Source organism: Gobio gobio, assembly GCF_949357685.1.
Source record: "Gobio gobio genome assembly, chromosome: 19".
Taxonomy (NCBI): domain Eukaryota; kingdom Metazoa; phylum Chordata; class Actinopteri; order Cypriniformes; family Gobionidae; genus Gobio; species Gobio gobio.
This window is the reverse complement of record NC_137112.1, coordinates 30,592,086-30,617,656: the sequence shown is the minus strand read 5'-3', so window position 1 is coordinate 30,617,656 and position 25,571 is coordinate 30,592,086. Positions and strand designations below refer to the sequence as shown.

The following is a 25,571-nucleotide window of genomic DNA, read 5'->3' as shown; positions in this document are numbered from 1 at the left end:
GCCCCGACACCTTTCTTCCCGGAGGTGCATGAGGAGCTCACAAGGTCGTGGACGGCACCTTTTTCTACCAGAAACCGGCCGAGTGACTCCTCCCCCCTCACTACCCTCGACGGTGGGCCAGCCAAGGGTTACATGGGGATCCCGCCAGTGGAGCGCGCCGTCGCGATGCAACTGTGTCCGGCGACCGCCTCTAACTGGCGCGGTGACCCACGTCTCCCGTCCCGGGCCTGTAAGTTCTCTTCCGGTCTGACCGGGAAGGCTTACAAGGCTTGCGGACAGGCTGCGTCCGCCTTGCATGGCATGGCGTTGCTGCAGGTCGACCAGGCCCAGGCACTCCTTGACATGCACGAGGGTAGGCCTGACCCAGACCTCCACCGGGAGCTCCAGACGGCGACGGACCTCGCCCTCCGGGCGACGAAAGTCACCGCCCGTGCCATCGGTCAGGCGATGTCCACGCTTGTGGTCCAGGAACGTCATCTCTGGTTGAACCTGGCTGACATGAGGGAGACCGATAAATATCGGTTCCTGGACTCCCCCATCTCGTCAGCTGGGTTATTCGGCGACGCGGTCGAGAGCTTTGCCCAGCAGTTCTCGGCCGCCCAGAAGCAGACGGAGGCGATCAAACACATCCTGCCCCGGCGGCCCGCTGCTGCCTCCACCCCGCCGCCGGCGGCAGCGCCTTCGACTACTCGTCGACGAGGACGTCCACCCGCCGCCGCCTCCGCCCCCGCCAAGGCGCCGCAGCAGCCTTCCACCAGCCGTCGGCGTGGGGCCGGCCGTGGGAAGGACGTCCAGCCCGCTCAGGCCGCTGCCAAGCCAGGTGGCAAGCGTCGTCGCAAGCGGCCCTGAGACGGGCCACCCAGAGATGGAGGAAACTGCTCTGAGGGAGATGGCTGCAGCACCACTCCTTCCCCTGGAGGAGGGCCGGGGGAAAATCTTTTGTTTGTCTGTTCCGCCGCTGGCCCCAGAACTTCAATAAAAGAGCAGTTTCCAATATCTCTGGGTGCCAAGAGAGCGCGCTTGGCGGTGGTCGACGCTCCCATGCCTCGCCACCCTCAAGTACCTCTCCCTTCGCCAGCAGGGGACGCCGGCTGTCGGGACGCACACAAGCGGCCTCCCCACACTCGCACATCCCCTCCGCGGATGCAGGTAAGTGTTGCACAGCACACTCAGATCCCGCTCCGGGCCGCTCTCATGCCGTCCGAGCCGGTTCCCTGCGTTCCGCCTCGCTGCCCCGCTGCGGGTACGTCTGTGGTGCCGATGATCCCCTTTGCTCGGAGTCTGGGAGCCTGGCTAGCGCTTCCCAGCCCGTCTCGGCGGCTCCTCCGTACCATCAGACTCGGCTATGTAATTCAGTTTGCCCGGCGTCCCCCCAAGTTCAGGGGCGTTCACCCCACGACTGTAGTGGAGGCGAAGATCGCTGTCCTACTGGCGAAGGACGCGGAGATCGCTGTCCTACTGGCGAAGGATGCGATAGAGCCGGTCCCTCAAGCCGATATGAGGTCCGGGCTCTACAGCCCGTACTTCATTGTACCCAAGAAAGGCGGCGGGTTACGACCGATCTTGGACCTGCGATTCCTGAACCGGTCCCTTCACAGGCTGCCGTTCACGATGTTAACGCAGAAGCGCATCTTCAGGTGCATCCGTCCCCGAGATTGGTTTGCAGCGATCTCTATCGCCGCTAATCATGAGCTCGTAGATGGAAAATCTCTAGGTAAGCACGATCTGATCGTCAGGTTCCTTAGGGGAGCGAGGAGATTAAATCCACCTCGTCCTCCCTCCATACCCTCTTGGGACTTAACTCTGGTGCTAACTGCACTACAGAGAGAACCTTTTGAGCCTCTGCAATCAGCTAAGTTGAAAGTTCTGTCGTTAAAGACAATACTCCTGACTGCGTTGGCCTCCATCAAGAGGGTAGGGGACCTGCAGGCATTTTCGGTCGACGAATCGTGCCTGGAATTCGGGCCCGGTAACTCTCATGTGATCATGAGACCCCGGCCTGGATATGTGCCCAAGGTTCCCACTACTCCCTTCCGGGACCAAGTGGTGAGCCTGCAAGCGCTGCCTTCGGAGGAGGCAGACCCAGCCCTAGCTTTTCTCTGTCCCGTCCGTGTTCTCCGGACTTACGTGGACAGAACGCAAAGCTTCAGGACCTCAGAGCAGCTCTTTGTCTGTTACGGAGGACAGCAGAAGGGAAAGGCTGTCTCCAAGCAGAGGATGGCCCACTGGATAGTGGATGCCATCGTCTTGGCTTATCAGTCCCAAGACGTGCCCTGCCCGCTCGGGTTAAGAGCCCACTCCACTAGGGGTGTTGCCTCTTCCTGGGCGCTGGCTCGTGGCGCCTCGCTGACAGATATTTGTAGAGCTGCGGGCTGGGCGACACCTAACACGTTCGCTAGATTCTATAGCCTCCGTGTAGAGCCGGTTTCTTCCTGTGTGCTCACTTCCCATAGTCAGTAACACCGAAGTCCCCGTTCTAGTGTCGGCTTGCTGCGCCATTCCCTCCCCTATGGTAGACGGATGCGTGCGCTTATTCTGCTCCAGTCGAGTTCCCCGGATCGGCGAACCCTGTTGAGTCCTCCGCAACCCACGGCAGTCGGACGTGGCGGAGCGTTCGACGCCAGGTCTAACACTCGTATGCATTGGTGGAACTTGTGTTAGGCTGGGTTCCATATGTAGTGACCCCCATGGCGGTCCCATATGTGTATTTTTCCACGGTACGGCTCCCTACGGCGAGCACGTGTCTTTCCCTCGGCAGAGTCTCCTCTGCCGTCCCAGGTACGTGTTGTCCCCCTCCTCTAATTGGCCGGGGCCACCCCTGGGACTTCCGTATGTTGTGCTGCCCACGGCCAGCCCATACGTGTATTCTCCACATGTTAACTCCCTCTGGGCATGATGTGGCTTCCGCAGCTGCCTTCACAGGCACGCTTTCCCAGCGTTATCCAATACAGTCAACTGAATGGGTCTTGCGGAACAGCAGCTTGGACTCTCCCTGCGTGAACTTTCCCGCCCGCATCAGATCGGGGTCTGAGGGGCTCATCGCTGGGCGCTGGAAGTGGTAGTAACTATGGCGTTTTCCATAGGGGATCCCAATTCGTCGGTACGTCCGACGTACGTCGAACGTGACCGACTGAATGGGAACGTCTCGGTAACCCTCGTTCCCTGAAGGAGGGAACGGAGACGTACGTCCCGTCGCCACAGTTGCTGTACCATCACTGCAGGTTGAGCCATTACGTGTGGCTCCTCAGTGAAAAACAGCGTGCATTCGCTCTCGCTTCCTGTTTATCCCGCGGCGCGGGGCGGGGCGCGAGATGCAAATCTCGCACGCCAATTGTTCATTGGCCGGTTCTAGATAGCTCGAAGCTGATAGGGGCTCCCAGAAGTGATCCCAATTCGTCGGTACGTCCGACGTACGTCTCCGTTCCCTCCTTCAGGGAACGAGGGTTACCATACGTAACCGAGACGATTTCCTATTATCACTGTAAAGCTGCTTTGAAGCGCTATATAAATGAAGGCTTAAAAACAAAACCAATCCAAATACTGTAGTGCATATTGTCAAACACAATGTGTCTCTAAAACAAACAAAAAAACAAAGCTAAAAATATTTTAATAAAACCAACTGAACTAAATTAATACTGTAAATAATATTAGTGCATACAGTAAAATGTCATGACAACAAAACCATAGTATAAAAGGATTACCATATTAATGTAGCCTACTGTCTATGGCTTCCTAAAGCACTTGAAATAACAACTTGTTACAACCATGGTATTTTCTGTAATTTGTGTATTTTCCACTGTTAGTGTTTTGATACTCTTTTAATTGGCAAATGTACCTGCAGTACAAGCTACGTCTGCATGTGCAGAACTTAATAAAGAGCTTCTTCATCTTCACCAAAGCAGGATGCACTTGGTTTCAATTGACTGTAAGTAAATATCCTGCCAATGAAAATATATCCTAACAGAGGCATTACAGAACACTCACGTGTCTCCAAACAACACACAGCAGTGGTGTGTTGTTTCTGAATGAACCTGTGAACAAAAAGGTTGACTGAATGATTCAATGACTCACTAATTTGTTTTGTTAATGAATGAATCAGTATTTTGAACGAAGAATGAATTACTAAAAATGACTCAAACTCATATTGCATCCCAATTTGCCTACTTATAATACAGCCCTTTTCAGACAGGGGATTAATTTTACATGGAGAGTTGGGGTAAAGTAATTATTACCAGAGTGATTTTAGTCCCGTCCAAGTATACCATCTCAGTAATCATTACGGACAATGTCAGGTAAGATTACGGTGGCACTTGAAGAGGCATTCAGTTGTGTTTAGGCGGTAGGACAAGTCTGTGGCAAACCTCAAGTGTTTTCTGCATACCATTCAGATAAAAAAGAAGGTCAAAAGCACTTGTTAGAGGCACGAAACGTCTTTTAGCTTTAATAGGTAAGTGCCTCTTATCAACAGAATCCAATCAGAATTGAATTTATTGAATTATCGTTTGACTGGACTGTTTTATATATATATATATATATATATATATATATATATATATATATATATATATATATATATATATATATATATATATATATATATATATATATATATATATATATATATATATATATATATATATATATATATATATATATATATATATATATATATATATATATATATATATATATATATATAATCCACATTATATTTGGATTAGGTTTACAAGGGTATATGGTGAAGCATAATTTCACGTTAGTATGTAATAGTAGGTACTCTTTTTGTGAAGAAAAAGTAGATACTTTTGAGTGTGTAGCAGAAGAGTAGGCAAACTTTGGTACATGAGGAGAACTCCTGATGCATTTAATATAATGACCATAATATAATGATTGGTTCACAATGCTTTTGCAGATGTAATTTAACACGTATAACATTAAATAAGGTTATATATTGATTATTAAGATAATGATATTAATATTATTAAAATATTAACTTTCTTTTCAGGGCGTCTCTACTTAACTGTCGGCCTCATGCACCTCAGCAGCCATGTTTGTAGTTCTTTTATTCTTGTTTGTAGTTCTGAACTCGTGAGAGTGATCCACACTTTGAAAATCTACCAGAAATAGTCAACTTATTCTAATCTCACTTACTATTTAGGATGGAAGGTGTGCACATTGGGACACAGGGTTAGCCACGTGTTTAGTTCCTGAATAAATCAGCATTTTGAATGAATCAGTAATGAATTCAATGACCCACTAATAGAAGCACGTTACTTGTCGCCACCTACTACAGAAAGAGTCATAGTAAAAGGATCTATATATCTCTTTATATATGGAGAGAGAGATGTGTGTGGGATTGGAAAGCTAAAAAGGTAGCAGATGAAATATAAAAAGCCAGAGGCCACAGGATCAGGAAGTTACTAGTAGCCTTTTGATCTGTGTAACCTACCAGTGATGGTGCTTCCTCCAATATCATTATACTTTCAGATGAAATCACCTCCGCAGCTCAGTAATACAGAGTGTGTCTTTGAATGTGTTTTGTGCGTTTGTGTGCAAGGGTCTTGTGTGCACTTTTCTGTCCACTGACTATGTGTGTGTTTGTGTATTTTGTAAGCTTTGTAGCTTCAAAGAAACAAAGTGAACCCTCAGTTTTGTAACTCCGTGGGAGGTGGCAAGGAAAATCCTGGTATTTTCCCGTACTGCTGTTTGGAGAGAATATAGAAGATTCCTGCTGCTACAGCTGTGATAGGCATTTCTCCTGAGATCTAAAAACAATGACATCACAGAATGCGGCCGTTTAACGGCACATTCACAGGGGTTGTAGGGATCTGGGTTTGCGTGTGCACAAACGTGTCTGAACATCTGTGCATCTTTGTGCATTGTGTTGAGTTTGTATATATGTCTATTAAGTAGCTCACAGAGGGGCTTTTTTAAACAGGTGGGCTGCTTAAAAGGAATATTCTGGGTTTAGTACAAATTAAGCTCAATCAACACACTTGCGGCCTAATGCTGCTTACTAGAAATATACATTTTGGGGGTGGGGGTGAACAACTCTACCCCCGGTTTCACAGACAAGGCTTTAGCCTAAAATGCATGTTTTAACTGAAAGCAACTTGCACCGCCATATCATAAAATATATCAGAGCCATTGTTTTGTCTAAAGATGAACACCAGAAAAAAAAAATCTAAGGTACGTTTATAAAATCAGCTTAAATGCCCTAATTGAATTTAGGCCTAAACCCTGGTTTAATCTAAGCCCTGTCTGTGAACCAGACCTATAAGTTTTACCAGAAAAATAGTATATGCAACTGTTTCAAAGTGTGGGGTCGGTATGATTTTTTAAATATTTTAAAAAGCAGTCTCTTTTTCTCACCAAGGCTGCAACAGTAAAAGCAGTAATATAGTGAAATATTACTACAATTTAACATAACTGTTTGCTATTTTAGTTTTACAATATAATTCACTCATGTGATGGCAAAGCTGAATTTTCAGCAGTCTTCAGTGTCACACATCTTTCAGAAATCATTCTAATATGCTGATTTTGGAACCCAAAAATTGTTATTATTATCAATATTGAAAACAGCTGCTTGTTGTGAAAAATGTAATATTTTTTTTTCAAGATTATTTGATGAATATTTATTTTAAATTGAAAAACGTATGTAATATAAAAATGTCTTTACTGTCACTTTTAATTAATTTAATACATCCTTCCTGAATGACAGTATTAATCTGCTTTTAAATCCTTACTTTAAAAAAAAAATTAACAGAAAGGGCAAGTCAAAAATAATTTTTGGATCGAAATCAATATTATGGCACACGTGTTAATTGAGCTTAACTTGTTTTGAACCCAAAATATTGTTTTAACAATATTCAAAAAATCACATAAACATGAACAGACACGAACAGACATGAACAGCCCCACACCAGCAGCAAAAGCCATCTTGCGGTCTACTGAATCCAACTAGTACGGCCAAAACCACAGGTATATTATTTAATGACACTATTGATGTTAATGATGTGGTAGACTCTCAAAATTCCAAAAGCAGCCAGATCCAAGGCCTAGAAATATGATTTTGTGTCTGCTACATTATCATTAAAGGAAAAAAGGAAAATAAATATTCATGGAATTTCTGAAAGTGAACTAACACTGTAATTCACAGCATTGCTACAATAATAACACTCTTGCAGAACATGACTATAGTGATAATTAGTTTTTACAGCACAAATACCATTTACAGTGTCGAGCATACATGCTGGCTTACAAGGTTGCCTTTAATACACTTAGACATCCATTTACCTTTCACAAAGAGACTCTGTCTTTTGTCATTTTTCTTAGTATATTCTTCGTATTCGATAAATTACTGGCAGCACCTGTTTAAATGTAAGATATAATTATTTCACTTGAAGAGCTTAATTAAATCCATCTTATAGTTATCCGTAACTGCCAAAGCAAAATGTTACAGGGTTATTTAAAACCAAGACCCTAGAAGCGTAAGTGCAGCGATGACTCAGTGAGTGAAGCGGAAATGGATTTATTTGTGCTATTTAGTGAATTTTCACATCTAACACAATGGCCGTTGGACATTATGGGCATTTCATTCACATTCAGGTCTCATACCTCACCTGCAAATTATCTGTTGTAAACAGCATTCATGATTTGAATAAATAAATAAACCGAATATCAGCCTAGGGTCTGTTGGTGATGTTTACTTTTTTTTATATGAAACTGCTGCGTTTGGTGATAATGAATATTGTACACTTGCAAAATTCAGAATTAAGCCACTGGTAGCCAGGGATGAAATTTGAATAGTCCTTTTGCAAACATAATTTTTACCCACCAATGGCCAAGCTCTTTATCAGCACAAAAGTGCTGAAGCCTGTGCCAACATACGTCTTTTTATTTACAGACCACAACAGTTCAGTGAACATGAAGAGCTTGTTGCAGGCCAGTGGAAAATTTATACAAAGTCTGGAGAGCACAATTTAGGCAGAAGATATTTTTTGATAATCATATTTGCATTCCTGGCCGACGTCCAGGGAACTCCAGCAAGCTTTGGGAATTTAAAAAGACACAGACCTTGAATCCTTGATTTCTTCCTTTTTCTGCTTCCGCAATCTCACCTGGCTTCTTGTCCTTCAGCATTTTTACTTTTCAAATATGTTTGTGTTTATACGAAGGCATGTATGAACGTATAAATAAAACAACAAAATCTTCTGAAGAGGCGATCAATGCTATAAGTGAGTGACCATGTTGAACTGGCAGCACGGTGGAAATTTGTATTGATTTTTCCTCGCCTTACGCCAGTCCCCAAAGCAGCTCCAGGATTCTAGAAACGTCTACAAGTTTGAGCTGATATTCATAATATACAAGAGATGCCTCCCCGTTATGGACAATATAAATGACTTAATAACAAAAGAAATCAATGAAAAGACAGACGCAGATATGGATAGTTCAGTCTGTTCCTCAGACTGGAAAAAAAACGGGCAGTGTAGACAATGGCTTGAAATTAATCAATAGCCAAATGCTTGGGATTTATATTATGAAGTCCACAATATTTCTATTATTACCATTCCCTTCTTCATAGTCTGATTTATTAATCTGCCATTTCACCAGCATGGAAAGCATATTTCATAATTTTACAGAACTTCTCAAAAAGTGTGCCTCAAATCAAACTTCAAGGAATAGTTTACCTCATAAAATATGTAGCCACATATGTAGTGTCTGTGAATGTTAAACTGCAAAATACTATTTAAATATAACTCCTGCATGTTCTGCGTCTCTGTGTGAAATGACGGTCTGTCGGGCGATGCGCGGGCGGGAGCGCGCACACACACGCTCACACACACGTTTGACACTCCCTCGCTGTCTTTGTAGTCTCTGCCGTGTGTCACTATATGAGGACATGAACGCATAAACCGTCAATTCATGAGAATTTGCCCTTTCATTTTAGAAAACATTTTAGTCATATCATGAACACAGACACTCAACGGTCTTCACGGCAACCCGTTAAAATAAATAAAATAAAATAATATAAACAAAATTAATTGGCAATATATTAGGCTACTGTTGTATCTAGCTACGTCTCTGTAATAATAATTTGTCTCTACTAATAATAATAATTATGCCTAGATGGTTGATTATTTTTCACTTGATCTTTTTCTATAAACAGGGCTCCAGAGTGCGACTAAATGGTCGCATTTTGCGACTAAAATTTGAGAGTGTGCGACTGAATTTTACATCCAGTCGCACATGTGCGACCAGTAAATTTGCCTGCTGTCGGTACTGGAGAAATTAAGAAAATACACTTACTAATTATAATTGATAGACGTTATGTCTGGCAAATTATATCTTTGCCAGCCGTTTCTATATGAGATAATATTAAACCATTTGTCCGTGATGCATTTTTGCCATTCGCAATCCAGAAGAGAGAGAGAGAGAGAGAGAGAGAGAGAGAGAGAGAGAGAGAGAGAGAGAGAGAGAGAGAGAGAGAGAGAGAGAGAGAGAGCTCTCTCACGTGGAGCTACAGTGAACACAACACCACAGTCACTGTCAGCTTAATGAGTGACGATGGCCAAGAGAACTACACAAAAGTTTAGTCTGCTTAAACTTTAGGGATGTGCTGTGATATTAATCTAATTTTATTTTCGATTTTGGCTTCTAAGAATTATAAAAAGACGGTATGAGGTAAAACTATTCCTATAGCCGTGTGTTCGTCGAGCTCATCCTTCCCTTCGCAGCTCCGCTGTCATTTCTCCCTAAACCTAAACTTAACTCAGAATCAGTGATTGTTGTAAACTGCAGTCTCTACTGTTGCTAAACTGCGGGATGTGTTTGATAATAAAGGGCTATTAAATGCACAAAAATCCGCGCAAGAGACGCTGTTTCCAACTTCAAGGCGGCTTATATGTGTGTGCTGCGAAATGGACCGACTTGCACTTAATATTTTAGGCTTCGTGTGCGCGTCTAAACCATCAAATAAACAACAAATAGCCGGTGTCAAAATGACCGGATTGGAGAGTAGTTATTTTAACAGTTTATATCTTAAATGGGCGTAAATAGTTTGAAGAAATAGGAGAATATGATATTATTAGTTCTACATTGATCGGTCTTAAAGGGGCAGCGTCTAATAAACCTGCTGACGATTGAGCCATTCATTCGAATCGAACAAAAGGCAAATAGAAAATATTCACATCTCTTGAATTAATAACTTTTATAAGCTTTTATAAGCATTAATCTATCAATTTATACAGTGAAAACTATGCAGTGTTATTTTACATTTCATTACTTTATTAGATTTCTTTATAGGTTTGTTCTTTACTGTAATATTAATGTTAGCAGACCTTCCGAATGCCTGCACACTGGTCCATTTACAAATAGATGTTTTATATTTTTGTTCAAACTTTGCGGTTTCTTTTGCTATAGATATTTTACTTTTCAGATTGTAAAGCCATGTTAATTATGTTCTTAATTGTGTTTTTTTTTTTTTATAAAAAAAAAAAAAGATATTTAAAGTATAATAAAAAGAACCGATAAGAATACTGTTAAAGTACCGGATCGATAAGCAGTATCGGTAAGAGTAGTAATACCATTTAAACCTTAATGATACCGATCCCTATTAGTAATACAGTGGACATTAGTAGATTTGGTTAGCATGTTGATTTACGGTGTGCGCCCCTAAAATTTCTGGTTGTGCCCCTAAAATTTTCAGTAGGGGGCCACTGTGCTCCAAGTGAAAAAAGTTAGTCTGGAGCCCTGATAAACAATATTTACTTTTAAACAGCATACAGACTTTAAATGTTTATGTATTATTTACTTGTAATGATTATCATCATAAATAATAAACTTAATACATTTAATTATTTTTTTAATAGTTAAATAAAAAAATAAAATGAATAAAAAAGCATTTAGCTGTGGTACCGAAATTGGTACCGAGTACCGTAAAATTTTGATGGTATTGGTACCGACTACTGGAATTTTGGTACCGTGACATCCCTAATCACCACCATTTGATGCAGATTCTTGCATGCCAATTGCAACCAAAAATGAGTGACATCAATTATTTGAGAGACAAGGGGGAACAATGAATAATAATTATATATTTTAATATATTATATAGTAATGATGGATAGTAATGATGTCCGGAGGGGATATTTGTTTTTTATGACCAACAAGTTTGATTAAAATATATTTATTTTTTAAATATTTTCAATATGAAAGAAAAACAAAACACTAAACTTGGTTATTTATCTGATAAACTACAGCTACAAGTTTTTTTTTACTATGCGGGTGGGTACCATATTACTTCTATTATGTAGATATGTCGTTTACACAATATCTACTGCATTATTTACTTGTGTTATATTGTTTGAGTAAAAGTACTTGAAACAGAGTTTTACAAAGTAAACTTTAACTAAGTAGAAATTACTCAACAAAATTTAACTGGCCAAGTTAAAGTTACTTTTTTTGTTAATTGTACTTAACTTAGTTAAGTAGATTTTACTTAAATCCATACATGACATTTACTTAAAAAATGTTACTTAAAAATGTTTCTTCGTTGTTTTTCGTTCTCTTTCGTGTTCATAATTTGTTCATGTGAAAGCCTGTCCAAAAGTTGTGTCCGCACAATTTGGCATGTTTCATTGCTTTATCACAAATAAAATAACTGACTCCAAGCCCAACTACACAATGCGATTACAAATGCATAAAATTAAGACATGAATAAATAATGTTAATAATATTTGGTGAAGACTGCAATTTTCCAAGGCCGGACATTTGGACACTACTATATATATATATATTATGACAGTATTTTCATTGTCTGGATGAACTATATCTCTTTCAACAGAACACTGTGTGCATGATAATATAATTTACAATGACACAAGGTTTCAATAAAGATTATAAAAACAGAGCCGAGCGAGAAACAAGAACACCAATCCTCTCTTCCTAACACCTAAGTTTCCACTCGTCTCACTGTCCCTCTCTCCTCCTACTCCTTAATGAGTCAAGAGATTGACAGCTGGATTACTGGGCCAGTTTGTAATCCTTTAATTTCTCCATTTAAGATAATCACTCACTGAATGGAGAGATGCTTCCACTTCCTGTGGCCCTTGTCAATCAAGTCAGAACGCTGTAAACACCAAACGCAACCCCAAAGACACAACCGGATGACAAACTGTCATGCTTGAGAAGGGTCTGTGTGCCCGTGTTTGCTTGTGCATTCAAATTCATAAAACGAAAGCCAAATATCCACAGCAACACCTTTTCTGTCTGTCCGTTTGTATTTATCTCTCCTCAGGAGTCCTGCATTTATAGAAGTAAACAGACTAAATGCATGTCCGACAGTCCCTGACCACAGCCCTCTCAACAGAATCTCTTTAAGACAGCCTGAGGACTTAAAGTGAAGCTGTCTGCAAGCCTCAAAAAGAAGACAGAGCGAGAGAGAGAAGCGCATAGATAAGGATAAACTAAGGCTGCATCTTATGAATACAATTAGCATTCCTCACCTCTTTTTCACATGTTCCCTTCTTCATCCCCCCCAGCCCTTCTTCAATCTCCAACACAGAGTAAAAGTGCTACACCTCACCTCTTTCCTATTTTCTTCTTCAACTCGGTTTATATTGGTGCCAAACCTTAAGACTCTATGGGCTGAATCATGTTCGCTTTCCCGGTGGCGTTTTAGTATTTGCTCCTTAAAATAAACCCACCATGTCAAAGGAAGAAGTAAAACAGAACCTAAGGGCACGATGAGGAATTAAAGACACCGGCAGGTCACAGTCATGAAACTCATAATGTCCCGCTGAGAACACAAATGCATATGTATTAAAGAAAAAAGTGAGAGAGATTGTTTAGTTTAACATTCATGTTGCGCATAAACATGTATTTTCTATATTATACATACACCATAAGGTAGGTACTTTTAAAGGGACAATACACTATATATATATATGTGTGTGTGTGTGTGTGTGTGTGTGTGTGTGTCTGTGTGACCCTAGACCACAAAACCAGTCATAAGTCACACAGGTATATATGTGGCAATAGCCATATTATATAATAGCCATATCAACTATTGGTCAAAGTTATCCATTTTTCTTTTATGCCAAAAACCTTTAGGATATTAAGTAAAGATCATGTTCCATGAAGATATTTTGTAAATTTCCTACCGTAAATATATTTAAAAAAAAATATTATTAATAATATGCCTTGCTAAGGACTTAATTTGGACAACTTTAAAGGTGATTTTCTCAATTAGCATTCCTCACCTCTTTTTCGCATGAGAAATCAACGTTAAGTGGATTCTCAATTTTTTCCAGAGCTGTATACCCTTTAAGAAAAAGAGTATAAAAGTTTACCTTTTAAGGTACAAGTGGCTGTCACTAGGGTGGTACCCTTAAGGGTACATTGTTGTACCTCTAAGTCAGGGTAGGCAAGTTCGGTCCTAGAGAGCTGATGTCCTGCAGAGTTTAGCTCCAACCCTACTAAGCCACCACAGTATAAAACTCATGGCTCCCAGCATGCATTGCAGCATTATGTCACCATTGTTGCGATTCATATGCTGATTCTTGATATCTGTGTGCGTCTAAACTTTTTCCCCCCTAGAATGTACTTAAAAATAAAAATTCACAATGCCTGATCTGTGGCAAGAAAGTATGTTGGTGAATATTATTTAGTAACTTTTTTAGTCAGTGGTGTGTTTAGTTAAACATCTTGACAATTTTTGTTTATGGCTTCTTTTGATTTGAACAGATTATGTGTTTTGTTAACACTGTAACAAAAACCACAAACTTGCATAAAAAGTCAAGAGTCAAACTGGCCAAATAAATTAAACGACATTTTCAATAAAACATCAACATCTAAACCTCTGTAAATTCGCAATAAGAGCTTCTATAGATGTCTTTCAGGGTTGCAGAACAGCGAATCACTAGGACCGAATTTGCCTACCCCTGCTCTAAGAAGAGGAAAACAATGGTATAATTGTACCCTAAGGACCAATTGTGTACCTTTTAAGTTATACATTTTGTTTGGAACAAAATTGTACCTCCACTGTATCTTTTTTTCTAAGAGTGTGTATATAACCCCCCCCCCCCCCCCCCCCCCACCCGCACACACACACACACACACACACACTGGACATGGAGCTTCAAAATGACACAATAGCACCATAAAATAATCCATATGACTTGACATCTGGCCTAGCTTTCCAGGCATATTCGTGAGAGAAGTACAGTACAGTACCAATGTCTAATTTAATTTCCTTATATTTCATTCTAGCCATTAATAGTCTGATCACATAGAAATGTTTTTTACTGTAGATAAAAGTTTTGCTTTTGGCGTGTCCTTGCATACATGCCATACTTTTCACCCTGATATATAATGAACGGAAATTTCAGAAGTGTTCACTTCAGTATTGGTAATAATAATAGACGAATTGACATCAATGTTTTCTTTCAAAATCAGTGTGCTCAAGGCCTTTCCACAGAATCAAAGCCCACTTCTGCCACCTCGATCTGAGGTTAATGACCTTAAGCACCTGAATATGTTAGATCAGAATAGGGGTGGGCGATATGACCAAATTCTTATTTCACAATATATCACAATATAGTTATTTTATCTAATTTCTGTTATTAAAAAAAAAAGAAAAAAGAAGAAAATTACAAACAATAAGACATGTACGATAAGTTTATTTAAAGGTGCACTGTGTAAATTTTAGCGGCATCTAGTGGTGATGTTGTGAATTGCAAACGGAGCCTTTGTTAGTTCAGCTGTGTCCAGTTAATTATCTAATTTGTGTGGTTACTATTTAATTTCTTCTTGTTCACTCAGTCTTTGTATATTCATTTTTATGTTACCATGTTATGTTGGAGTGTGTTTCCTTGCCTTTCTGTTTGTTCCTGAGCATTATTAAAGTTTAAGTTTGTATTTTGATCGAGTCTTCAGCCTGTTCCTGGTTCACCGACCGTTACACTTCACTGTATGAATTAAATATAAGTGTATTCTTATTAAAGCTAAAAAAGTGATTTAGTCAAGAGCAGTGTTATTTTTTTCTTTTGTTTGATTCGCATTAATGACACAAGGCAGCAGGTAGGTATATTAGGCTGCTGTCACTGCAAGACCAAAAGCATGGATCCACTAGGATGACTTGAGGGTGAGTAAATCATGGGCTAATTTTCATTTTTGGGTGAACTAACCCTTTAACAGTTTGGTGTAAACTAATCAGTATAATGTGTATCAGTAACACATTATACTGATTGGTTTACACCAAACTGTTAAAGGGTTAGTTCACCCAAAAATGAAAATTAGCCCATGATTTACTCACCGTCAAGTCATCTTAGGTGTGTATGACATTCTTCTTTCAGACAAATAAAATCAGAGTTATATTTACAAAGTCCTGGCTAATCCAAACATTATAATGGTATTGACTTGATGGGTCGTTTTTGAAGTCCATAAAAGTGCATCTATCCATCGTAAAAGTATCCAGTGTAAAAACACAGAAGCGAAGTGGCGTGTTTGTGTAAGAAAAATATCCATATTTAAAACTTTATTGGCTAAAATAGCTAACTTCCAGCGGTCAGCAGTGCGCAAGTCGACTTGCGCTAAAAGAGTAACCCCCGGCGCTATGTTTTGCTTTGCTCTATCCTCTGCGCTTCAGCGTTCATCAATACGCATGCGTCAAGGGTTCAAGGGTCAAGGGTTACTCTTTCATTGTAAATCGATGCGTACGGCAACCCGCCGGAAGTTAGCTATTGTTAGCTATTAGGTATTGGAAGTTAGTTAGTTATTAATATAACTCCGATTTTATTCCTATGAAAGAAGAATGTCATATACACCTAGGATGACTTGAGTGTGAGTAAATCATGGGCTAATTTTCATTTTTGGGTGAACTAACCATTTAACTTTCACTTGAAACATAACCGGCTATGTTTACATGAATGATCCACACGATGACCATTTTGACAATTGCACGTGTAATCGACCATTCAAGCGCAATAAGATGTGAAAGAGAAATGAATTTGTGATTGCATATTGAGAGACACAACTTTCTGTGAGCATGTGAACCGCATTGATAACATTTTCACTGCTTATTGTGTTTAATAACATTTCTTAACGTCGAGCACGTCCCATATTCGCTATTGCCTCCTGAGAGAGGCAGATTTCTGTGCGCTTACTTATTTGGTGTATCCGGGGGAGGGCTTCGAACTCTGAGTTTGGCCCGAACCCAGAGCACCCCCCTCCCCATGTATGTAAGTGGTTAGAGCAAAAAGTGTGGAGAAAGGGTGGTGGAGGGATGCTGATAAACTGTCAACAAACAGAGGTAAGACTGCTGCATATATTTACCTCTTATTGTTGATTGGCCAATTATCTGAATATACTCCTCCCGAACCTTGTTAATAAACCATCATTTGTCAGCACAAGCACCGCACCGAGTTCCTTTTCAGGATATACTGCGCTTATAACTCTTTTTAACATCATTCATACATTCAATCACTCTGAAGTGTCAATAGTGCTGTATATTTACATACCGTGATATACATGATATAGCAAAATCTCTAACGATAGACATTTTATAATGATGTAGTATATCGTCATACCACCCAGCTCTACATCAGAATATGTGACAGAATATATGTCTAAGTGACGAGGGCCAATGCAAATGAGAAATTCCTTGCTGGCTATTAGTATACACACAGCCAGCAGTGAAAAGTCTGCTTTTAAGATGAAAATCCAATCTGATTTATATTCAAATAGACATTGAACCATGGTTTCATATGAAAACTTAATTAAGAAGTGCTAGGTGAGTGGTAGAAAGAGAGCATGAGAGAGAGAGAGTTATGGGAAGGAAAATATCTACGCCATTCAAGATTTTCCTTTAATATAGATTGATGTACCATACTCACTATGCACATGCAGTGTGGAAAAATCTAGATGGAAATGCAATGAAAAAATAAATCAGGCATGAAACAAACCAAGTCTGTGTGTATGGTCTTGTATGCTTGGTCCACTTGAGCTGAGAAGCAGACCATGATGGCTTCTGTTGAATAACACCATATAATGGTAGGAATAGCAATTTTCATGGTAAAACATGTTTTCTTATGCCATGTGAAGTGTTTAACATCCCTGAGCAATAAAGAATGGATAAACAGAACATTGCGTCAATTACTCATCATGCTAAGGTGTTTTTTACAAAACCAAAAGCTGTAGATTTTGTGAGCTGCTATTTTCCAATGCATGACCATGAGATGAAAGCCGTAGGATACAACTGAAAAAAATGTGTTAAGAAAATGAAAATATAGCATAATATATATATTATAAATAAATATAAATAAATATTAAAAATGAAACAACATATTAATATAATAAATGCAAATCATTTAATAATAATAGTAATAATAATTAATTAACAAAATAATTAATTATTAAAGAATTAATCAACAACAACTATAACAATAATACATTATTATTATTATTATTATTATTATTATTATTATTACTATTATTATTATTATTATTATTATTATTATTATTATTATTATTATTATTATTATTATTATTGTTATCGTCTGCTGTTCACACTGAATTTAAATGTTGCACATCCAATCCGAATTCAGTCGAAACTCTCTGTTTTATAATAAACTCTTAACCCTGTTGTTTGCAACTGCAAAGCTCCACACAGGGCTCAAGCAGTACCATCCTAATGAGCTTCTGTGTATCCATGAGAGGTTCCACAGCACGGCGTAAGTATGGAGAGCAACGTGTTTGCTAGATAATGAGGTAAACTTTAAGACACGACTGGAACGCAGAGAGAGAGCCCGGGAGTCCATGCGCAGAGCGTCTCCATCTCACAGGTGGAGTCCTAGTTCTGGTTTTATTGTAAAGCTGCCTGAAGATGTCTGTGCGTTTGGATTTAATGGATGTCCTTGTGGGAGAGGCATATTTTTTAAAGTGAAAGGACAACTGAAGTAGGGACTTACTATATTTTATTGATGATAAAATGTGGTATATGTGTAAAATATCTTGGAAATCAAAGCAGGCACTATATTTTGTGGCACTGCAAATGCCACAAATCTGCCAGAGAAGTCAAATGACTCTGACTATGCATAAGCACTAGTAATTAAGATGATTAATGGCCGCCTCTGAACCAACGGCAAAGGCGACTGACTTCCATTTCCCTCCAGCACTGTGTCGGATATTAAAGGGTTATGCTCTGAAGTTCATTGCTCATGTTCTCTTGAACACATTCTGACAGCATCCTTTCAGACCACCATTTAAGGGTAAGTGCAACTCAAATCAGATTGCTCTTTTGTGTGCGAGAGACTACCTGTCCTCCCCCCATCTCCATCTCTCTGTCTTTGGCTTCAAAGTGCCTGATCCTGCTCTTAGGCCAAGATGATGGTTTACACTACAATGTGCAATCAGTGGAATATCCGTTTTCATGGCTTATCTCTCCCAGGTGGGGTTCTGCTCTGAAAAAGGCCCATGCTCCAATGCTCTGTTAGTCTTCATGGACGATATACTCTCATATAAACATTTTTAAAAATGTATGAATCCTTATTTTTTCTTCATGTAAATATATACATCTGATCATATGAACTTTTTTAAAGAAAATTTATAATTGTATTATTAAATTAATCATATGATGACAGTAAATACATTCATAGTGTTTAAAATATATACTAGATTGTAAATACATGTTGTTTGAACTTTCTATTAATTAAAATAAGGACGGTTTCTACAAAAATACCACGCATCAACTATTTTCAACATTGATAGTAATAAGAAATGTTTCTTGAGCATCAAATCAGCATATTACACTCTAAAAAATGCTGGGTTAAAAACAACCCAAGTTGGGTAGAAAATGGACTAACCCAGCAATTGGGTTGTTTTAACCCAGTGAATGGGTCGTTTTAACCCAGTGGTTGGGTTAAATGTTTGCTTAAAACAACCCAGTCGCTCGGTTAAAGCAACCCAAGTGCTGGGTAAATCCATTTTCAACCCAACTTGGGTTGTTTTTAACCCAGCATTTTTTAGAGTGTATAATGATTTCTGAAAGATCATGTGACACTGAAGACTAATGATGCTGAAAATTCAGCTTTGCCATCAGCAATAAATTAAATTGTAAAATATATTTAAATAGAAAACTGTTATTTTAAATTATAATAATATTTAACAATATTATTTTACTGTATTTTTGATCATACCAGCATTGGCTAACATTAACTAACAGTGAGCAACACATTTTTTACAGTATTTATTAATCTTTGTTAACATCAATTAATAAAAATACAACTGTTCATTGTAAGTTCATGTTAGCTACTTAAATACTATTAACAGATATACATATTTTTTATTTAAATGATGTATCAGTAAATGAGTCAAATTAACATTAAGATTAATAAATGCATTGGAAGTATTTGTGATTGTAAATTCATGTTAACTAAAGCTAACAACTGGAATCGTATTGTAAAGTGTTACCACGACAACAGCACGTGAACTTCATGAACTCCATATGCATGCTGTATATAACGCTCCTTTGTTCTTTTAAATGTAGTTTTTTGAGTGTGGTCTCAAACGCTGGACCCCACCGTACATGTCAACACAGCAAGACGGGGTGTTTATGCAAGAGTTTATACGTCTATAAATGTTTGCATAAATGCCAGAAGACATGACGTAACACAATAAAACCTCATAAAAATATCATTTTCTCCTGAACTAGACTGCCTACCGCAATAACGAGCCATGCTAAATGATCGCATCATTACTCAATGTTGCATGCGGTTCGAAACGTACCATCTAGGATCTGGAATCCAATCATGTAAAACACAAATGCTTTACCATACCTATTTACTGTGGCCATGTGGGTGCCTTTCATATGCTCCTGAGGCCAACTGAATATGTGACAACCCTGGCATTTATATTTTGTCAGCATAAATGATGAATCTTTTCACATGCTGAGTAAAGATGAATCACATCTAGTGAGGCAGAGCGCCTGAAGGGACTCACGCTGTCTGTTTTTACTGTGTAAAAGATATTAGAAACGTTGGATGGTTGAATTATAACCACTCCGGTCAACTTCATTCGAGGGCCGTGTCTTTAATAGGCTCGTTATCCTTAGAAGTACAATAAAAGTGATCATGAGGATTGGAGGATAAGAGGTATAAATGTGCCGCTGTTGTCATAATACCCAAACTTCGCTATAATTAAAACGCCCAGCGCGAACAAACACCTTCATAAATGAATAGAAAATAAACACAACAAGCTACTGGTGTAATTAAGCGGAATCAGCAAATTGCATCGCAAGCAGCTGCGAGACCAGCAGACAGCTGGCAGACACCCTGACTGCTCTGGCCATGAAAGAGCAGTCATATCTGATTCTGTTTGGATGGTCAGGCTTTAGAGACCAATGCTAAGCAGTACCTAGAGAACTGAGATGAATCGCTCACTCTCACCCCAGTGCACCGCAGCCATATTAAACAGTTATGGAGGCAACTCAAGCGGAACTCTCTACTCTCGATTCCTCCGCCGAGTTCAAGTCTCAGACCACACCGTGCTCCTGAGAATTCCCATTCCGGCATTAGCATTCTCGAGGTGTCAGGCCAATGTTTACAATCACGGCTAAATTGACGCTGGATTTTCTCGACTTGACGCTCGCTGGCCCAACCGAGCGCACCGGCTCACCCATAACTCTCCCCTTTGACGGTTCTGGGTTACACAAGGCTGTTATCATTAACGTCCCTGTGAGGCGACCCCACTCCCCGATTACTACGGTTCCTCTGAACACATCACCCTTCCTCCAGGCCGGTGACTGTACATTAATCACTCTCTGTAAGGGCTCCTACTGCAGCCTGACGATATATACACCCAAGTGCCAAGTTGTGCTGGGGTAAGCATGTTTTTAAAATGAAGAGTGCACTATAGGATATTGAAGGAAAGGTGGCTGGATATTGTGGGCAGAGGCTCGAGATTCGATCCCAGCAAAATGCTCATAACTAAATCCACGAGTAAACAAAAGGATTGACTCATCCTCGAGCACTTGGACACGCACACCAACACTCAACCGACTTGCTGTGTAACAAGCGCATCCGACATGTCAATGACTGACAATGTTCCCTCGACACCTCCACAGGCTGGAATCAAAACAAACAGGCCTTAGAAGTATGATTAAAAAAATAAATAATAAGAGTACGTACTTCCAAACCAGTCGCGCAATTTCTGCAATTGCAGCGCAAAAGTTGCAGTCAGATTGTGAACAACAAATAAGTCTCTCTCTACAAGACCACGTCCGTGTGAATAAATCCATTGATTACTCTGATAACAGTTATGCTCAATCAAAGTTCGAATGCGGTGGAAAAAAACAGGTAATTGATCGAATCAATGTGCCATTTTCTTGTATGATTTGTTTCTGCAAGTCCAATTTTCCCCCCGACATCTTTTCTCCTACCATAACAGCAAAACAAATTCCACAGATAAAGCATATCTTCGCATAGCACACACACATGCACGCACAATGCCAATGAAAAGCGACAGAATAAAAGGACGGCTGAAATCTTGCTGAAAAGAAGTGGGAAAGAATAGAGGAACTGTATTACATGCAGGACAGAGGGGGAGGGAGGGGGGGGGGAGCAAAAGCTCAAAGCAGCAACAAAAAAAAAAACACCCAGCGGGAGCCGAACAGAAGATTTAAATGAGGCTTCAGTAGCCAACCGCGGTACTGAACTATCCATTAAATTCAGATTATGGGTTTATTTCCATTTTTTTATTTTTATTTATGTTTTTAATCATCCAGCCATGGTTTGTCTGACAGTCAAACTAACACTGAATAATATGCATATTGATTGTGATCAGCAGGAGACACTGGCTTTGTGCAATTTATTAATGCAGACGTGTGCCAACTGTAGCTCCCGACGTTTAGGAGCGTGTATCCGCTTATGACACCCACCTAGATGGAAGCGTCGTTTTTGGCACAGCAAAGATATGTTTCTTTAAATGCATCACCTGACGTTTCTCAGACCTTGAAAATTGCATTTGAGAAGCATAGTGTGTTTTAAACGTGTTCTAATTGCATTACTGGTCCTGTGTGTGCTATCAACATTCAGCACGCTGGCATATCTGCATCTCCGCTCCTTCTTTCTAAACCATTTTCTGTGCTTGTTATTCCACACTGTGCTTATTTTGAAGCCGGCTGAAACTGGTTTTGAATCACTGTTTTGAGGAATCATACAGCACAACTAGTCTAAATTACTGCATAGGTGAGAGTAGCGAAGAATATTCAACAACATCCACCTCCTGATAATTTAGGAGTCATTGTACACTCTCCATCAATATATCAAGCTAAAATCATATTTAACATATTACATTTAGCCTACACACAGAGAATGAGGAATGCACGAGCATTCACCCACAAACCTGTTGCTAAAGCTCCACTGAGATTAACACACACACACACAAATAAACCTGTGCCGAATCATGCAATGCACTGCAAGCTCTTACCTTTGTGAGGGTTCAGGCCTTGCAGCACACCCCTGGGGACAAATACGGTGTAGAAGCTCTGGGAGAAACCTGGTCTGCATGGAGCGATGGTTTGAGCGTTTCCGTGACTCCCCTGAGAAAGACAGACATTATTGGCTATGAAGACACAGGAGAGGGGAAGTGGTTAGGCAAATTGATTTGTGACCACAGGGTTGTGGTTCTTATTCAAGGTTATCGAAACCGATATAAATACCTTCAGGAGGCAAACTCACAGAGCAGGGACGCAAGCGTTTACTTTTAGGGATGAAAAACTGTTCAATAGACAATAGCTTGAAACCTTATTTTGTCTTAAGGCTCAAGCAAACCAGAAATGTTCCTTTTAACTGGATGTAATTTAGCTTTAATATTAATAATCACTTCTAATCAATTATATAACCGCTATCAATACCATTAGAATCAGTAGAATCAATGAAGTAAATAAATCAATAAGTAAAATAAAAGTATAAATATATTCTAAGAAACATTCCTGAAAAATGATTGAGATTAATCAGCAAAATTAGTTATTATTTTAAAATTATACAAATTATTGAATTTAAATAAATATGTTTTTGCTCTATTTTGTAGCTCTAACAAAGCTAAATCTTTCCAAGTACCCCCTGTAACCTGCTTAAATACCCTCCGGTGTGCATGTACCCTTGGTTGTGAATCACTGCTGTAATCCAGCTGAGTGTTTGAATATTCAATAGTTCTATGCAAATATGCAAATGAACAAATTCTAAATCAAAAGCCGCAAATCTGTGATTTAATTCTCATTTAGAGGCCTGCATTCTTATGCCCTGATGGTAGTTTGAAAAAAAAATGTTTACAAGTGAAAACATCAAGAGCTTCTCTAAAAAATTAACAAGAGCTAAATGAGCCTGTTTGATGATTAAAATAAACCGAGGGACAAAACGAGGATGCGATGGAAGACAGGAAGTGCATAGGAAAGAAGGTTGCGCTGGAGTTCTGCCATGTGAATCAGTAGAGAAATTGTGCCCATTACAGTGGCATCTATTTTAGGACAGTGACCTAGTGTGTGTGTGTGTGTGTGTGTGTGTGTGTGTGTGTGTGTGTGTGTGTGTGTGTGTGTGTGTGTGTGTGTGTGTGTGTGTGTGTGTGTGTGTGTGTGTGTGTGTGTGTGTGTGTGTGTGTGTGTGTGTGTGTGTGTGTGTGTGTGTGTGAGTGTGTGTGTGTATGCATCAATGGATAGTGCTCACCATGGAGATTTAGCATAATTAGATGGTGGGTCATATTCAGGTTATCCCAGTCTCAGTATGGTAGGCTTTTCTAAAACGATCCAGGGTTCAAGCTCAGGCCTCGATGTGTCTAAACTGTACGAGAGGTTGCCTTTAGGGGTCTCTCTCTCAATATATTTTTCTATTCTGGAGCACAGACAACTATGAACCTGAAAAATCAAGACAACAAAGAGCCGACGCACTAAGCTCTTTCATATATCCACGGAGGAACCGTCTGTCAAAGCATCCCTACAGATCACATTAGTCAGAGGGCTGTGAGATGGTTACTTTCTAAAGCAGCGCTGCCTCTGCCCACCATGTGAATGCAGCTTTATAGCTACGTTTCACCCCCAGCTGGATACAGATTTTATTCTGAATGAGTCATCAAAGAGAATGTCAATATCTGCCATACATCCAACAGTAATATTTCAAGAACTTATATTTACTCAACATTTTCTCCTAGATTTCATTTACTGGTATATGTGTGTGTGTCTCCTTCTTGAATGAGTGTTTCATAAATCCTAAACGTAAGACATCACAGACCAAAGCAACTAGTTCCCTAGTATGCTACAAGTTAAATCATTCCTGATGACCCTATTAAGAACAGGATAAGGAGTACTCCACAGCATGAATATTAATATTAATACAATTGATTTGCATATCCACATACTCCTCCAGTAACGACAGAGCAGCACTATTACCAGACACACCACAGGCATCGCCGCATCCTCTGCAATGTGTGTTAAAAGTGCAGCTGCAAGCCACTGCAGCTTACTGATAGACGACCAGTGTTCAACACAAACTGATTTCTTTGTCTTGGTGTTATTTAAAAGAAAGAAGAATTTAAAAAAAATCGACTGTTACAGAAGTGCTACGAAAGCAATTTTGGATTTCCAAACAGACAAAGTGAACGCTCGATGCACCACTATATTATTTTACTAAGTACGCACATAGAATGCACAAATATAAGTGCACTGTTCAACATGTTCGGCATACGAGTGTCTAATTTCAAGTACTATTACTTCCAGAATGTTTGTAAATAAAACATTTGGACTTACCAAAGATGTGCCCACAACTAAGGCACATGCCACAAGAATCGCGCAGCCGGTTTTCATTTTTGCCATCAGCAGAGGAGGCAGATGTTTGTTATTCACAAACGTGGAGATAATTCCTGTGAGATGTGCTGTCGGTAAGCAGGCTTCCGCTGAGCGATGCGCAGAGAATATTGTCCCGGTCGGTCTCGCGCCCTACTGCAGGTGGACAGGCGCTGTTCAGCTCAGCACCACGGCTCCGCTGGCGGCGTCACAACCGCTACAACTCCTCCTACCGCAGCGTACTACTTAAAGACACACACTGAGACGCACTACAGCACGCGGCAGTTAACCAGGCACATATTGGCCTAACTTTAGGCTACATGTATGCATATTGTACATCTCTGCTTCAGATGGAAATAACTTGCAGCTGAAATCATGTAGCGAATTATTGACCACCCTAATTAGGTTTGCATTTTATGCATGCATTTAAGCCTACATAGGGTAGGCTAATTGTTTATTTCAGCAGCACAAAAGTTTTCACTGAATAGCTAACAGTTCGCTGCTCTACTTATTATTTAGATACTTATCAATCTATATTTAAACAGCGCGAATATAAGCCTATCATAAAACATACACATAACGTCTAAAGAGCACTTTTCTTCTTTTAAAGGTGATCAAAAGCTATCATATTGTGGAATTTGGCTCATAATAGACATAATAGTATTTAATAATCATAATCCATAATGCACTACATACCTTTTGTAATTGACAAATAATCACATCCACTAGGCATTTTATG

At 39.9% G+C, this 25,571-nt stretch overlaps 1 protein-coding gene across 1 annotated transcript in view; it reads right to left on the bottom strand.

Annotated features, from left to right (window-relative positions):
- cdh4 (cadherin 4, type 1, R-cadherin (retinal)) overlaps positions 1–25,053 on the bottom strand; it is a 302,027-nt gene extending 276,974 nt beyond the window's left edge. Inside the window, exons 1-2 of the mRNA XM_079844479.1 lie at positions 24,797–25,053; positions 22,486–22,597 (exon numbers count right to left, since the gene is read on the bottom strand). Of these exons, the coding sequence (XP_079700605.1) occupies positions 22,486–22,597; positions 24,797–24,862 (178 nt within the window). The 5' untranslated portion in view covers positions 24,863–25,053. The remainder of the gene's footprint in view (positions 1–22,485; positions 22,598–24,796) is intronic.
- Between the last annotated feature and the right edge of the window lie 518 nt (positions 25,054–25,571).